Source organism: Calonectris borealis, chromosome 2 (genome assembly GCF_964195595.1).
Source record: "Calonectris borealis chromosome 2, bCalBor7.hap1.2, whole genome shotgun sequence".
In the NCBI taxonomy this organism is placed as follows: domain Eukaryota; kingdom Metazoa; phylum Chordata; class Aves; order Procellariiformes; family Procellariidae; genus Calonectris; species Calonectris borealis.
The window spans coordinates 107,406,712-107,423,156 of NC_134313.1; the positions used below are offsets into that span (position 1 = coordinate 107,406,712).

General features: G+C 42.0%; 1 protein-coding gene across 1 annotated transcript in view; it reads left to right on the forward strand.

Annotated features, from left to right (window-relative positions):
• Nucleotides 1-10,914: 10,914 nt before the first annotated feature.
• Nucleotides 10,915-16,445, forward strand: part of TNS3 (tensin 3) — a 256,780-nt gene continuing 251,249 nt past the window's right edge. Inside the window, exon 1 of the mRNA XM_075142915.1 lies at nt 10,915-11,178. Within this exon, the coding sequence (XP_074999016.1) occupies nt 11,083-11,178 (96 nt within the window). The 5' untranslated portion in view covers nt 10,915-11,082. The remainder of the gene's footprint in view (nt 11,179-16,445) is intronic.

Genomic DNA, 16,445 nt, shown 5'->3' on the forward strand with positions numbered 1-16,445 from the left:
TCCAGACCTGAAGTGGGAGAACTGGATTACGCTATCCTTACAAAGACAAGGATAATTCTGTGGGGAGGGAATACTTCATATATCCCATCTTTCTAGTACTCTCTGAAAGAGCATATTCCTATGCAATAGGAAATAATGTGGCAGAGGTGGAGCTCCTCTCTGTAGGTCAGCCTCTGCCTCCAAGCAGGAATACCTGGGTCCTGCTTCTGGCAGATGTTGATCTGATGCATTTCTAAAGACTTCCAGTAGCCTCCCTTTCCCTGACAATCTAGTCCAGTCCAGGGTATCCTTATCAGTAGAAAATTCATCTTAATGACTGACATCAATTTATACTGCTGCTTAAACCCATTTATTCCTTGCTGTCATTCACTAGGGACATGCAAAATGCATTATCCTCCTCCTTTGTCAGTAGCTGTGTGTGTGTTTAAAAATGCATGTGCCCCCCCAAACTGTAAACTGCACACAGAGAAAATAGCAGAAGCTACATTTTTTCAGCCACTGAAGGCGTGTAACCATGTGAACTAGATTCCTTTTTACACTGCTGAACATATGCTAGCTAGCATCATCTTCTTTGATGTGTTCACAGAAGCTTTAGTTCATAAGTATATATACTAATGTTTACACACACTAATGGTAGGAGGACTGAGGTCTTAAGGAATAAGAAACTAGCAAAAAAGAAACCCTTTGAACCTCCTTCCCCTTGTTCCCCTCTCCACCTCACTTGGGCCATACAGATTTAAAAACTGCTTTCAGATCCATAAGGATGCGTCTTAATGGATTTGCAAGAATAACTAATTCTTGTTTTTACAGACTATTTTTTTCATTTGGAATTTTCAAAGTGTTGCAGAAACACTCATTAATTTAACTTAACTCTATTTACTGTGTGAAAGATACTGCAGTGTTATGCCAACTTCACAAAATAGGAAACGAGACTAGACAGGTTCAACGCAAAATTGGGGATGATTAAAACTAGACATCTTAACAAGTGGTCCAATTTTCAGAAGGTCTAAGCCCTCCTTAGTGGTACAAGTTTTACAAGGATCTACGTATGGCCACTAATAAAACTGAATTGGCCAACTATTGAAAAGGAAACAGAATACTTTTTTCTCTTTAAGGAAACTTAAATACTTTTTTCTCATCTTTCACAATTGATCTTTTTGTTTACATAATTGTTTTACTACTTTCCAAACACATTTCCAGAAGATGCTGTAAGAAGAGATGCAGCAAGACTATTTTCTACAGACTTAGTGGCTTTATTATCTTCTTTAATTCTTTTTACTTTGTTTAAATACAGGCATGCAGGAAAAACATAGTCTATATTAACCATTGGAATGAACATAAGTTTTAGGTGGTTGACCCCAATCTATCTTTGATGACAACTGAACAAAGAAATACAAACTCAATTCCATATGTTGCTTACTATTTGCACTCAACCAGATATCTAAACATTCTGAGAATCTGGTCATTCAGCATTGCAGGGAAACTTCAGTGAGCTTTCAGGGGAACAAGGGATGCAGGATGTGACCCCCTAATGTGAAGCTTGCCAGACTAAAATTAGATGCATTAAGGAATTTGTATGGACACTTGCAACTAACTCTATTTCTTCTCGGATCGCAGTGGCATTCAACAAAATTAGTCTGTATGTCTTAGACCAGCTGGGGAAAAAAAGCTTTAAATTTTTCAAAATCTTAATTATTTCTTTGTTTTAGAACTAGACACAGCCTGGCTGCAAAAACTTAGTTTCCATATAGTCAATGATTTTTAATCAGACTTTTTACCCTTAAAATTTTAAGACAATAAAATATTCTGTACAAAGTTGGAAGGTAAAACTTTGACAAAGTCCTGCTGTGTGAGGACACATGGTTACATTTTAAATTAAATGCTTACTAAAAGTAAGTAATTTTCTTTGGAATTTTGATTTGGGAACTACAGTTCTGAATTTGGACTTCTTGTACTTCAGCATTTTAATTTCTTATTTTTTGGAGAGACTTTCCCTTTCATTGATTTTACCATTTGGGATTAAAAAATCAAAACCAAAAGACAGTGTTTGTTTCTGCTGAAAAACTTTGAGACCCATCCCCAAGATGTATATATAAAAATGTGGCTGCTTTTTCATGGAGATTTTTGAGCATGGTAGCGTTTTTTTTTTTAATTTGAAATTCAGGCAAATTTAGAAATTATGGATACCCTACATGAGATAGAAAACTCATTCTTCACATAGCCTGATTGGTTATATACTTTTAACATAGTGTTTAGCCTAAACATTTTGCTATTTGACAGTGTCCAAATAGAATAAATAATGACTTAACTTTTATCAAATGGAAATTTTAATATGTCTTAGAAATTGCAATGGAATAGTTAGGAATAAAGTAACTAAAGAATGTTGGCATTGCTGCTCCAGTAGTGGTGAGTAAATGCCCCAGGCTGCAGTTACACAGTCAGATCAGTTCTGAGATTTTTGCAGTACTAAGATTACAGGGGGATGGGGGTGGGGGGCTTGTTTGTATGACTTTGAAGCATATCCCCATTTGTTTTCCTCATTTTTCTGCAAAACTTGTTTCCTAACATATTAGCTGCACTAGGAATTTATTGAAGTTGAAACAGCTAAAAGACATGGACTGCGTTCAGCTCGGTGCATCCATCTTTAACCAAGCCTGCTATAGTCTCTCTTGATGCCCTTATGTCAACGGACTTTGAGTTTTTGTACCTGCAGTGAAAGTTTTTTGACCTTGCATTTGGTAGGCAAGAGATCTGGGAGAATTCAGGAGCATATGGATTGTGGGAACAGACAATACAATCACATGGGTTTGCATGAGTCGAAGGGACTTAGATGCAAAACTACAAAGATGGAAAAAGACAAGGGTAAAATTGGAGGAGGCAGAAGTGTTATCCCTTGAGCCAGCACATGTGCATTCACATGAAAACCAGTTACTTTGCACAGGTAGAGTGTTGTGTGACTCGAGGCTCCAGAACAAGTTGACCGAGGTGATGAGTGTGCACCCCTTGGTCTGGCATGGATCAGGCTCTCCTTCCTCCATCTCTCTTTCTGGGGAAGTGAAAGACAGAGATGAAGACATGGCATCAAGCTGGGATTCACTTGAAGATGGCAAAGTGTGTAGAGGGCAAGGCCTCTCCCAGTCTTTTTAGTTGTCACTCTTGAGAGGGGATTGGTGGCAAGAAAGAGCAACACAGACAAACTTGCTGCTATACTCCGGGGTGACTGAAAGCAGAGGAATAGTGACTTCCAAAGGTTAAGGTTGCAGCCTTCACAGTTAATCAGACCCCATTGTTTGTGGCTTTTCTGCTGTCTACATGAAGGACCCTGACAGCTTTGCAAAAGAGACACGTGAATACACACACAAATTACCAGATTGCTCACACTGGAACCTACTTCAAGAGCAGCATTACGCACATGTGTAAGTGCTTGCAGTTTGGGGCCTGCTGTATAATGCATGTATTTTGTCCATTAAAAGCTACTTTTGTTTTACTTTTCTCTCCTTCCTCCTCTTGTGTATTTATTCTCATACATTTGTAAGACTTAATTAGCGGTGCTGCTCTGGACCTGCATATCTTATCAACTGTTCAACAACCCATGGGAGACCATAAAAGCTAAATACCTTCGAGTAGAACCAAATATTTTTTCTTTAAAAATAACAGGATAAACATATCAAACACAGCTTTTCTTTCTTCCTTTGGTGTAAGCAAGCAAATGTCTTTGGAAAGGGTGTTTTTGATCATACACTTAGGAGAAAGGGTGGTTTTGATTATATGTAGGAATGGGGAGACAGCCTTACAAGGGGAAAGTTTATTGGATGCTTGGAGGGAGCAGCTTGTATAAACTGTCCCCAGTTCTGGAGAGCTGCTCTTTGCACGCGTTGTTGGTTGTTTTTTTTTTTTTTCCTGAAGGCAGCCTGCAGAGCCGAGTTTGGCTGTGAGTAACAAAAGCCTGGCAGAGAGAAAGCCCAAGTCACCTGCCTGCTCCTGGAATGTCAAAAGCACCAGAAGGCTGGGGCAGAGGGGCTGGGGAACAGCTCAAAAGCTCAGACACCGGGCAAATGAAAACATTACCACAGCTGAGGACCATTTCCTGGTATTTCACTGCTGTTTTTTAGCAAGTGGGGGGGTGGGAGGGGGAAGGGTCTGGAAAATATTAAATTGGCCCCAGAGGGCATTTTAAAAAAAATCTGGAATTTTGCAGACATTAACTGTCTGTTGCATGGCTGTGTGTTTTTCTTGGAAATCCAGCACAGTTATGTAACGTGTTTGGGCTTTTTTAACGTTCCTTTCTTTTCAAGGTACCACCAGAGCTTTTGGCTAATGTTTTCATCATTATAACAAAGTAAGTTTTAAGTATGTGTTCTTACTTTTCCTGAATAGCTAAGCTGATTTAAGAACAAACACAAAACCTGAACAGTTCTCATTCAGATCTGCTTTATGCAGAGGTTTGCCTTTCTCTTTCTGCTGTGTGAGTCCCACTGTAAAGCAGCTTTTGACAAAAGACGATACTCTTACTTATTTACTTTCAGGGTGAGGCTTTATTTGGGGTGGAAGAGTTAAGGACATAACTATATGGGGAGCAGTTTAAATGTTTTAGCATAAAACTTTTTCTTTCTAATCTCTCCAGGCACATATACTGAGATTATAAAACACATGTCTTTTCATTATGTTTTCCAGACATAGTGAAGTTGTTAAGTCTGCCACATCTGTCTGTCCTTTCTCGACCTCCCACATTTTTGGCTTGGGGTGAAAAGCAGTGTTTCCCCCATAATCTGATGGCAGGGCAGGAAAGGGGGTGTTCCTGCAGCTGAATAGCAGAGCACGATAAACGACATCTTTTCTGAAGCCTTTTAACACTGGCCCCTTTGGGGGGAAAATTCTTTTGGTTAAGTTTTATTTTTAGGGTATCAAAAGGAGAGGCTAATGGAGGCAGTGGATAGAGATAAGAGAACGGCCAGAGTGTTTCTTTTTGACATGTGAAGTTTGTTCAGCTTTTTCTCTAAAACAATCCACAGGAATTAGTTTATTTGCATATGCTGGTCTCAGGTTGTGACCCAGGGTAGTTACAGGTCTTGGGTAAGTGGGTCTTGGAGATTCAGTTCTTAGTTCTTGATGGGAATTAATGTTCACACAGTTTTTTTCTAAACAAAGCTCAGAACAGTTTGAAGTATCTCAATAATAATGTTACTTTTTAGAGGAATAGAAGAATTAGAGGAATTTTGACAATGTAAAAAGGCTATGCTTGTCTTGGGGAACTTTCCATTTCTGGCTTTAATGTACAGTTCACCCACATGTGTGTCAAGTTGAGATTCACACTTATTTTATTCTACCGCCTTCATACTCATGCTGTATTCAGATCTGGAATCTGATTAGGATAGCCAGGGTATCAGCCCCACCATGGCAGAGCTCTTTACTGCTATTGGCATAAAATGTTGCTGGTACCAGAGCCAACCAGGGTAATGTATAGTAACTTTCGTTGAGATAAATCCATGGGCCCTGATGGGAAGCACCCATGAGTGCTGAGGGAGCTGCCAGATGTCATTGCAAGGCCACTCTCAATAATCTTTGCTCAATCATGGCAGCTGGGAGAAGTGCTCGAAGACTGGAGGAAAGAAAATGTCACTCCTATCTTCAAGACAGGCAAGAAGGGGACAGGGAACTACAAGTTGGTCAGCCTCACTTCGATCCCTGGGAAGGCGATGGAGCAGCTCATCCTGGAAACCATTTCCAGCCCCATGAAGGACAAGAAACTCCTGAGGAGTAGTCAGCATGGCTTCACCAAGGGGAAGTCACGCCTGACCAATCTGATAACGTTCTACAATGAACTGATGCACCTGGTAGATGAAGGGAGAGCAGTGGCTAGTGTCTTCCAGGCCTTCAGTAAGGCCTCTGACACTGTTTCCTGTAAGAGCCTCATAGCCCCTCAAGCTGTTGCTGTAGGGGCTGGATGAGCAGACAGTGAGGTGGATTGAAAACTGCCTGAATGGCCAGGCCCTGAGGGTGGTGATTGGTGGCACAAAGTCTAGCTGGAGGCTGGTAAGTAGCAGTGTACCCCAGGAGTCAATACTGGGTCCAGTCCTGTTTAACATCTTCATTAATGATCTGCACAATGGGGCAGAGCGTACCCTCAGCAAGTTTGCCAATGACACAAAGTTGGGAGGAGTGGTTGAAACAGGCCAGAGGTGTGTGCTGCCATCCAGCACAACCTCGACAGGGTGGAAATTTGGGCTGACGGAAACCTCGGGAAGTTCAGCAAGGAGAAGTGCAAAGTCCTGCACCTGGCAAGAAACAACCCCACACCCCAGTATATGCTGGGGGCCACCCAGCTTGAAAGTAGCTTGGCAGAAAAGGATCTTGGGGTGCTGGTGAGACACCAAGTTGAACATGTGCCAGCAATGTGCACTTGCAGTAGAGGAGGCTACCGGTATCCTGGGCTGCATTAGGCAAAGTATTGCCAGTGGGCCAAGGGAGGTGCTCCTTCTCCTCTACTCAGCACTGGTGAGGCCAATACACCTGGAGTTACTGTGTCCAGTTCTGGGCTCCTGGTACAAGAGAGACATGGACATACTGGAGAGAGTCCAGTGAAGGGCCATGAAGATGATTAAGGAACTGGAGCACCTCTCCACTGAGGAAAGGCTGAGAGAGCTGGGACTGTTCAGCCTGGAGAAGAGAAGACTCAGGGGGATCTCATCAATGTCTATTAATACCTGAAGGGAGGGTGCAAAGAAGATGGAGCCAGGCTCTTTTCAGTGGTACCCAGTGACAGGACAAGAGGCAAGGCACCAACTGAAACACAGGAGGTTCCCTCTGAACATCAGGAAACAATTTTTTACTGTGAGAGTGACTGAGCACTGGGACAGGTTGCCCAGAGAGGTGGTGGAGTCTCTGTTCTTGGAGGTATTCAAAAGCTGTCTGGATGTAGTCCTGGGCAACTGGTGCTAGATGGCCCTGGTTGATCAAAGAGGTTGGACCAGATGACCTCCAGAGGTTCTTTCCAATCTCAACTGCTCTGTGATTCTGTGACAAGTTCGTATTTAATGATTATTATATTGAGTCTGGAATTCACTCTGGAAATATTAAACCCAATAAACCTAATTTTCCCTCAACTGTGCTCACATTTCTTCTCAGGAAAAAAACAGCATTTTGGAAAAATTATTAACACCAATGATGTTCTTGTACAGTTATCAGACTCGGGGCTTGTGACTGACACCATGCACCACTCTCTCATTCCACCGGTGTCAGAGGGTCTAGGTACTGCTCCACATAGCTGAGGTACCATTTCACCTCCTCCAGAAGAGAGTACCGAGTTTCTTCAGTCTTTAGAACTGGACGCTACCTCTAAACTCCTTACTGAAAAGCAGTACTGTTTGTGCAGACTTTGAAAAATGTGAAGTATTACAGAAGAGGATATTCCTTCTTATTTTTGCTTGGCTCTTAGATTGTGCCATTTAAAGCACTATGCATTAAAGTGCAATGTATTGTCGCGCTCACAAAACACTGTTGATTGAGATCTGTTCAAAACTAGCATAGATTGATCTATCCTATTTAATACTTATTTTTTGTCAGCTGAAGCAGAACGAGCTGGCTGACATTTTTCTTCTAAAAACACAATTTTTGTTATGTCCAGATAATCTGAATAATAAGAAACAGCCTGTTAACACATACTGCTAAGGCTAATGGGAGTCTTTTGGCAGTCATACACTGCCAAACAAACAGTGTTCCGTTCAGAGGGAAGCTAAGTATTTGAAGAACAGAAGGCTGAGAATTGCACAACCCTGACAATATATACAAAATTTAGGAGCTGCTCCTGTTCCCACTGCAACAATGCTAAAAATTCCCTGAGCTTTTGAAAGAATTTCGAATAACTTCTGTGCAATCCATTTTTTCTCTGTAGATGTTCCAACACAGAAGCAGGATCATGAAATGAATATAATTTTTGTGCTGCTCAGTAAAAATAATGGCACCAGAAGGAAAATGTTCCTCTTGCCTGACTAATCCCTCTCCAACCAAATAACTGGCTATAATTTTATTAATGACTTCAGACTGGTGCATTTCCTGGAGAGGTAATGGCAGACGATGCTAATACGCCTAGCTTTGCCTTGGGCTGTGGTCATTATTCTCTAGGAAGTGATCTATGTCTTAGCCACAGATAGTTAATTTGAAATCACTACACATCTGTGCATTTTTTGCTACTTCTTTTCCCACACTCGTTGGTCCTCCCCAACCTCCCTCTGGTTTTGCTAGTGACAAGGCTGAAACCCATCTTTTCTAACTGCTAACAATGGTGGAGGAAGTAGGAGGGGGACTGAATAGTTAAGGAAACTCTTTCTTCCATTCGTATTTACTTAAATAATGATGGATCATTAATGCTTGCCTGACCCTCCTATAAATAAAAACACATTTACTACTTTCTTTAAAAAGACAGTCTTTTCATTGCAGGTACTGCACTGGATCAGGTTTGTGGTAATGAGTTCCCTGAATTACCAATTAATGGAAGTTGAGAGCGTTTGACATGTCAAGCACAGGGTCATCACCTTGTGGAACCCACAAATAAAATTCCCTTCTAATTATGAACAAATAACCACTAAATATTTTTGCATACAGGTGCCAGAGTCAAGGACTAATCCAGAGGAGAACTTGGCACTTGAGTCCCAAAATGCTCTTTGTTACCTCTGTTAAAGAAAGTTGTAATAAAGTTCTGTGATCTCTTCTGCAAGGTTAGCTGACGAGCTGCCCAGCTGCATTTGAAGAATCTAAATATAAAGGGAAGCTATAACCTTAGTTACCTACCTCAAGAAAGCTATAACCTTAGTTATCTACCAGCACTCTCAGTCCCCTTCTAATTCTTGATTCTACTTTGGTTTTGATAAAACAAATTCTGTTTTTTTAAAAATACCAGAACAAGCAGCAGAGCCATACGAAACATTGGCTTGATTAGTTAAGCTTTGCAAACCCTTTCACATATACCAGGTCATATTTAGAAGATGTCAGTAATGAGAAGTACAGTCAAAGCACTAAAGCAATGGAAGTGATCATTCCAGTAAGGTAGAACAGTGAAAAGTCTTTCAGAAGGGATTGACAGTTGCACATTTATACCATATAATTTCTGCAGAAGGATTTCAAACCTGTCAATAGCCGTTCCTATACTGTCAAAGTAACAATACTGACTTAAGTTCTCTCCTCTTCCTGCCTTTTATTTGTGGATCAGTCAACAAGGACCAGATGAACTCCTCTTGGAGTGGATGAGCCAGTACGACTGCCAGTTGGAGAGTTTGCTTTTGACTAGCTCATAAAAATCACCTTCACATACACATTCCCAAGTTATGACTCCAGTCAGTTTGGGATATTTTAAATGCAGCTCATTAGTCATGATTTGTGACTTCTGAAGGAAAAGCTTACATGACAATATCAGACCTTCAAGTTATCTAAGAATAGCTCTTCCTGTACAATGACCCTTTCTGCCTTAATCTATTCCTCATCCTGCAGAAATAACCCATTTGTGCATTCAGACTCTTTGAACAGAGAGTTCAGGCAATGGAGGGCGGGGGGAGAAACACAGGAAGATTTATGCAGTGAAAATAAGCTGACAATCCAGAAACAACCCCATGTAGGCTACTCAGTGTATACCTGAACTCCTTCGTGCACAAGATAACTCATTTTATGAAGTAAAATGACTTAAGTCAATTGAAGTCAAGTGCCTGGCATAATGGGGGCCAAGTACTTGATTAGAACATCCATGGTACAAATAAATAATGTGTTAAAAACCATTTGATTAATTTTCCTTTTTAGCTGTATAAAAGACATATTGCTTTGACCTAAATCATAACATGCCAGATGTTATCACAACACAAATGTTCAGAAATGATTTCTCATTTCTTCTCTTCCTCGAGGAAAACCAAAACCGATCGACCCAGTTCCTCCAAATCTATTTTAGGATGCCTCTGCTAGAACACTGAAATTCAAATGTTTGGAAGTAAGGTAATGAACTCTCTCTGCTGTTCAGTTACAGACAGCTTTTACAGCACGACAGTCAAATAAACGTGTCTTGAACTTCTCAGGATGTATCAGAGGCAGGGAAGCACTGATTTATACCGTGTCCTTTTTTGCAGAGGAGGAAATTTGGAAACCCAAAGAGAAGACAGCTGAAAGTTTTTGCCCATGATCCCGTAATTGTAGTAGCAAGAGTTATCCAGTGTTACGCCCTCAGGTCCTGGTGGGAGCTGCAGATTCTCAGCACTGTGGGTAAAGCAGCTGTGCCTTTCCCAAAGCTGGAGATCTAAGAATTAAAACATGCAAAATTACAGCACATTTCTGCAAACTTAAATTGCACGGGATAGCAAACGTCTTTGGCAAAGAGGGTAACAGAGCCTCTGTCTCTCAGCTTACGGTGCTGTGATTCCATCGCATGGTTACCCTTCCTGCCCCTTAGCAGTGTGCATCCTTTCGCAGGCAGGGAAAATAAGTTCAGTTAAAAACTAAAGGGAATTAATTAATGTACACAAGCAGGCAGATTACACAGAGAAGCAGGAAATTCCTGTAGGTTCTCCCCTTCGGAAACTGTTTTCAAAGTCATTCTTGGTGTCAACTTTAAATACCCATTTTTCTCTCTCAAGTTACTTGGGTACTATCAGCTTGCTTTAGTGACGGATTGCTCGAAAGCTCGCTTTTCTTCTGCACAAAAGCAGTGCACCTCCGATGCAGACTGTTTTGCGAGTTATCAGTTTCGTTGTTATTGTATCCATACCACTCAGTGATCCAAAAACCCTCCCACCAGGATAGGGAAGGCTAAGTTTCCCCAGCTGGAGACGGAGCTTTCCGCACCGGCTCTCTGATTTGTCGTCCTGGCCCCGGAGGGGGCACGGTGTGGTCAGCTCGGGAGCCGGGTAACAAAAAGGGAAGCGAGAGGGAAGGAGCTCGGAGAGCGGCCGAGCTGGTGACAGCCAGGGGAGCTCGGCCCGGCTGGGGAAGCCCGGCACCGGCCGCGCAGGGGCGGGGGGGCTCATGGCTGCCGGCGGCGGGTGAGGAGCGGGCAGAGGGCAGAGCTCCGGGGCCGCGCTGGAGGCGAGGACCGGCCGGGAGTGCCCCATGGGCGGCCGGGCGAGCTTGGCGTGCCGCGGGAGGGAGCTACGTCCCCTGTCCCGTCGCCGCTCGGCGCAAGAAGACGCCGAGACGATGATTCAGGTACGTGGGACCTGCTCCCCAGCCCCACGGGCGGCGGGGCGGGTTTCGGCTCTGCCGGGGTCCGCGGCCACCCCCGCCGGGCTCGGCGCCGCTGCCGCCGAAGGGCGGGCCGCGGGGAGGCGCCTGCGCCCGGCGGCGGGAGCATCGCCTCGCCTCGCCTCGCCAGGCCCGGCCGCGGGGCGCCGGCGGCAGCTCCGCTCCGCGCCGCCCGGGGCGGCGGGGGCCGGGGCTGCGCGGGGCGTGCGTGGCGGCAGCGCCCGCCTCTCTCCGCGGCGGTAAGGAGAGCAAAGACGCGGGTATGCGGGGCGGCGTCTCGGCGCCTTCCGTAAACTCCCGCCGGGGGCTTCCCGGCGCCCAGGCTGAGCCCGGCCTCGGCTCCAGTGCGCGTACGCGGCAGCTCGCTTTTCCCGCTGCGCCGGCTCGGTCCCGGGTACTGAGCCCGCGGAGCTTGGTCAGCAGCGTGCTGCTCCCCTGTGATACCGGCCGCAGCTGGCACATGCCAGAGTGTGCGTTCCTACTTTTGAATATGCACCTAAATCGCTTCTTGGGGCAGTTACGGAAAAGAATTGTCCAGAAATGAGGATAATCCTGAAGTACACATACCAACTTTTCACGGGCCTGAAAATTTGATCAACTTTAAATAATTCTGGTTTTAAACCTATTTGATCCCTTTGACTTTATGACTGGACAAAACCAGAGAAACTGCCAAAATAGCAGCCTCTCGGCACAGCTGCCGAGGAAGTACCAGAAACCTTTCCAGAGCATTAGCCCAGGGTCTCAGCACCACGGAGCTCATTCCAGAGGCTCATTCAAGCATCTCTATTTCTGGTTTACTAAGCAAATCTCTGGACCTTTGAAGTTTCATGCACTTCCTTCTGGGTTACCTCTGACAGCTTGATTCAACAACGGATTTAAATTAATTTTAAGCATATGTTTAAATCCTTTTGCTGACTTAGGTTCGGCACGCTATAGCAGTCTCTCTCTCTCTTGCATGCTTAAGTGAGCAACCTCCTTCATTTCAAATCCCTTCTGAAAACGTACCATTTCCGTTGAAATCTTTTAGGATTAGTTTCCCAGAAATTCATGAATAATATACCGCACAAGTGGTAAACTGTGGATATATGCACTAAATAATCTTTACTGGTTTCAAACTCCCTTTGACCATCTCATGTGCACTCTATCTGTGAAACCATCTCCATCACTCTTGCATCTAACATTTCAAACCAAGCAGCTTCAAATAACCATTTTATTATAAAAAGCTGCCAAGGAAATATCTGAGTGTATGTTTTCCTGCCAGAATTGCTTTCCTCTGAGGTGTAAGATGGCCAGCTTTCAGTAGTAGACGAGTCATTTAAAGGGCTGAATTTTCTGCCTTCTCACACAATTAGAAGAAGGAGTTTTACTCCATTTGAAAGCATATACAATGATCTCCAGTGATCTCTTGCTAAAAAAACATTAGCCTGTGACCTTAGGCATATTAAGCCTGAAAATCATAATGTTACAATGGAAAGAAAAATTATTGTAACAAACTTTTTTTTTTTTCCCCCAGGGATTGATAAATATCAATTTTCTAGTAACTCTTAGCTCCAGCACCATGAGTCTGATTTTAGAATCTTAATGGACCATGCTTTACTAGAGGGAATATTACTAACTGGTTATTGCACAGTGACTCAGTTGGCACCAGGACCCCAATTTTGCTGGATGCTCTTGAAACACATTAAGAAAATGTTCTACGCTAGATGACTTTGGGAGCAAAAGCCATGCCTTGTTCTCTTTTTCATGCCAGCACTTATATTACTAGGACTTAGGGATGGGTAACCCTATGGCTCAAAAACAGTGTCACACTGGTGTGGTACCTGTTCACCATGACAGTTTTGCCCCTTTGGTTCCTGCTTTTCTTTGTGGCTGCCTGGGGCTGCTAATTGAGAGTCTGCTGCTCAGAGGGCTCTCTGGCTAATTAATGTTATTAACATTGCTTAGGAGTAACCCCTTATAAGCTAGATTTTACTTCCAAGTTTGTTCTTGAATCTTCCTTTCCTTGTTAAGGTATCCTGAAGTATCAAGTGAACCTGAGCATTGAAGCCAGAAGCAAGAGAACAAGCTAAATGATGTTAAACTCCTCTTTCTGTGAGACTTAAAAGGACAGGGAGAGGATAACACCAAGCAACAAGATAAAGAAATCTGGTAGTTCCTTAACACCAGTCCGTAGGAATAGAGCAGGGACCACTGGGGCTAAGCAGAACTTTACCACCCTCATACCAAGTTCCATGAAATGGATGGTCTGCTTTTTTTTCTTACTATACATTAGTATAAATCAAGAGTTTCTTCTCTGAAACCAATTGCATTTCATCAGTTGTAAATTAGTATGAGAGATAGGGGAAGCTGGGCCAGTAATTCTCAAAATATTGGTTATAAAATGCGTTCAAATGATGTAGTCGTCTACAAAGCTGGCATAGGCTCGAATTTATGCTGCTATTATGGAAAGGAAAACATGTGGGCAGGATGTATTAACATCAGTGGCTTTATTTTACATCTGGAACATGAAAAAGGAGGCAACAAGCAACAGCTTAAAATATGAGCTTTCTATATTGTTGAATTTCTATTGATCTTTCTCTTCCAGTAGGAAGATATATAATTACACAATAGGCCATCTGAATTTCTACCACTGGGTGGTTGAAATAATTGTAATATTAGAAATTCTGCCTCAGTATAGGCCAGAAGGCCTTAACACAAAGTTGAGGGGAAAATAGCATAAATTTGAATCTAGGAAGGTGTTTTAAAGAGTGAGGGGGTTTGTTTGTTTTGTATTTTCAAGGGGAGGGGTAGATTTTTCTAGTATGATTACACTAGACAAGTATTTTTCTCTTGGAATCAATGGAATTAAACTAACTTAAAATTGGCACTAATGCCACAGATTTGCAATTATGTTTTTTGGTTAGGCCTTGTCTTCGGGTGGTTTATCGGCTTTCTGTGAGGGGCTGCTGTGACAGTGACTATTGAATTCCCTCTTCAGTCTGGACTGGAGTCAGGACTGAATACAAGCACAGTTTCTGCAGGCGGTCCTTCCTGAGCAGATCCCAATGTTACCTGAAAACTCATTGTCTTAATCTTTACTTTTTAACCACGTCTTTAAATTTCATTTTCTTTGGATATAATATTGTAAGGGAGGTCAGACCTTCTAAACAATCTTTAGTGAGGCCAGACTTCTTAGAGGAGCGATTCTTGGGATGTTTTTTTTCTCCTTGGAAGTTGAGTGTGGGAGATAGGAACTTGTTTGCATATAGTTTCTGATAATTTCAGTTCAAGGACTGGTGTTTTTACAGCTCCTAACATTTTATGATAAAAACACCTTTGTTTTGCATTGCTGATATTACCTTTTTTCTTTTTCAAGAGATCTTAATCCTGCTGTCTTTATGTCAGCAAGCAAAAAAGCAATAGTGAAAACTGAAGTGCAAAGTAAAATAAAAAAAGTAACTTTTCGAGAGTTGCTCAGCAAATACATAAAAGACTTCAGGTTTCCTCATCCTCAGTGTAATGCTTTTCCACTGAAGCATATTACTGTTTAAGTAATGAGTTGCCAATTGTGCAAAGCAAGGAAAAAGGACAGTCCAAATGGATCTCCGTACTGTCTTCTCTAAATGGTAGGCTTCCATATTATATCTTAGAATCTCTGACTCTGGGTGAAAGTGTGCAAATGTGAGGATGCTACTCTACATCAGAGAGTAGTCACCAACATTACACAGTCCATAATATCCCTGCAGGAATATTCTGGCTTCTGCTACTGATGACTTATTTGTACAGACGGAAAGAATAGGAAGAAAAGTAGTTCTTCCAGGAAGAAAGATTTTAAAGGGTTTTTGGCTTGAATACTAAGCAAATAGCAGCATTGGCCCAAAATGCCCACAAGCGTGTAAGTCTCTAGCATCATTTCCTTGTATTGTGTTATGCAACAGAAAAGTCAGAATGAAACAACAAGAATCCTTAAGAATATTTTCTTTTTTTTTTGCCAGTGCTAGGTCCTCTGTGCAGATTGCAGGCCAAGATGATGACAACTGTAGAAGACCAAGCCAGTGGGGGCATTATTAGTCAAATCCTATTCAAGAAGCTGATGAATCCTGTGGGCCAATCCATCCTTTTGTTAATAAATGTGTTCTTTAATTTAATGAATACATTCTGGAGGAAAGTGGCATCATTTTTATTATCGTATGTTGATGGAAAATCCCTTAGACTATGTATCTTGTTCCCACTCCATTATTATTATTTAACCAGTCAGGTTAATTCATATAATGATGTCCCTGTTGCTAATATTATTTAGTACTTGGGGAAAGTGGAAGCTAGCCTAATACAGACTATGTAACAGTATGCAACTGGAGTTCTTTTCAAGGTCTTCAGCACAATGTCTGGTTCCTTAAGTGCAAGTTGTCTCTTTTTAATGACCAAGGAAAGGAAAAAGCTTTTCAAAAACCTCAAGCAATTTTAGCTGCTGTATCAGTTAGGTTTCCAAGTGGTCTCAGACAGGTGAAGTACACTGAAACATAATGGCTGTTACTGGAAAGAATTACATCTTCGCTTCAGTATCCTGCCTTTCGTCTGACAGCTGTGATATGTCCTGTAGAAAATGGGTTGGATAGTTTTCAGTCATTTTAATCCAGTTTTATCGTGGTTTTTAGCAAGAGGGAAGTAAAGATTTTTTTTTTTTTTTTTTAGAAAAATAAATGCAGCTTCAAAACTTCACAAAAATAATTTCTTGGAGGAACTGATAAGCAAAGAAGGATTTAAAACACTTTTTCCTTCCAGAATAATATTAAGTGAATAGTAGGAAAGAGAAAGTTCCCCAAATGGCTCAGTTGCTGCCTTCAAGTGACGTCCCATAAGGTGAACAACTTTCCCATGAAACTTACAATAGAAAACAATTTTTTTTTTTACAGTTTGTGGGTAACTTTAAGCATTGCTGTTGCTTTATAATTTCAGAATCGTTTCTTCCCACAGACTATGAATGTTAAATTGTATTATTCTAAAATAAAATTTGTTGTTGGTTCTGGGGTTTTTTTAATCTAAATAGGGAAGTTTCCTGGATCTTGGACAGTCTTTGGTTATCCAGAAAACTGATAGAATAAAAATCTCAGAGTGAGGGAGAAATGAATGTGTTGAATGTAAGTAGTTACAATCTGCTTCAAATCTAGCTGGTTAAAAGCAAGGAGATTAAATAGTTTCATTCACCCCACCATTTCATAAAGCTGTTTCTTTGCACAGACGTTTCAGATCAC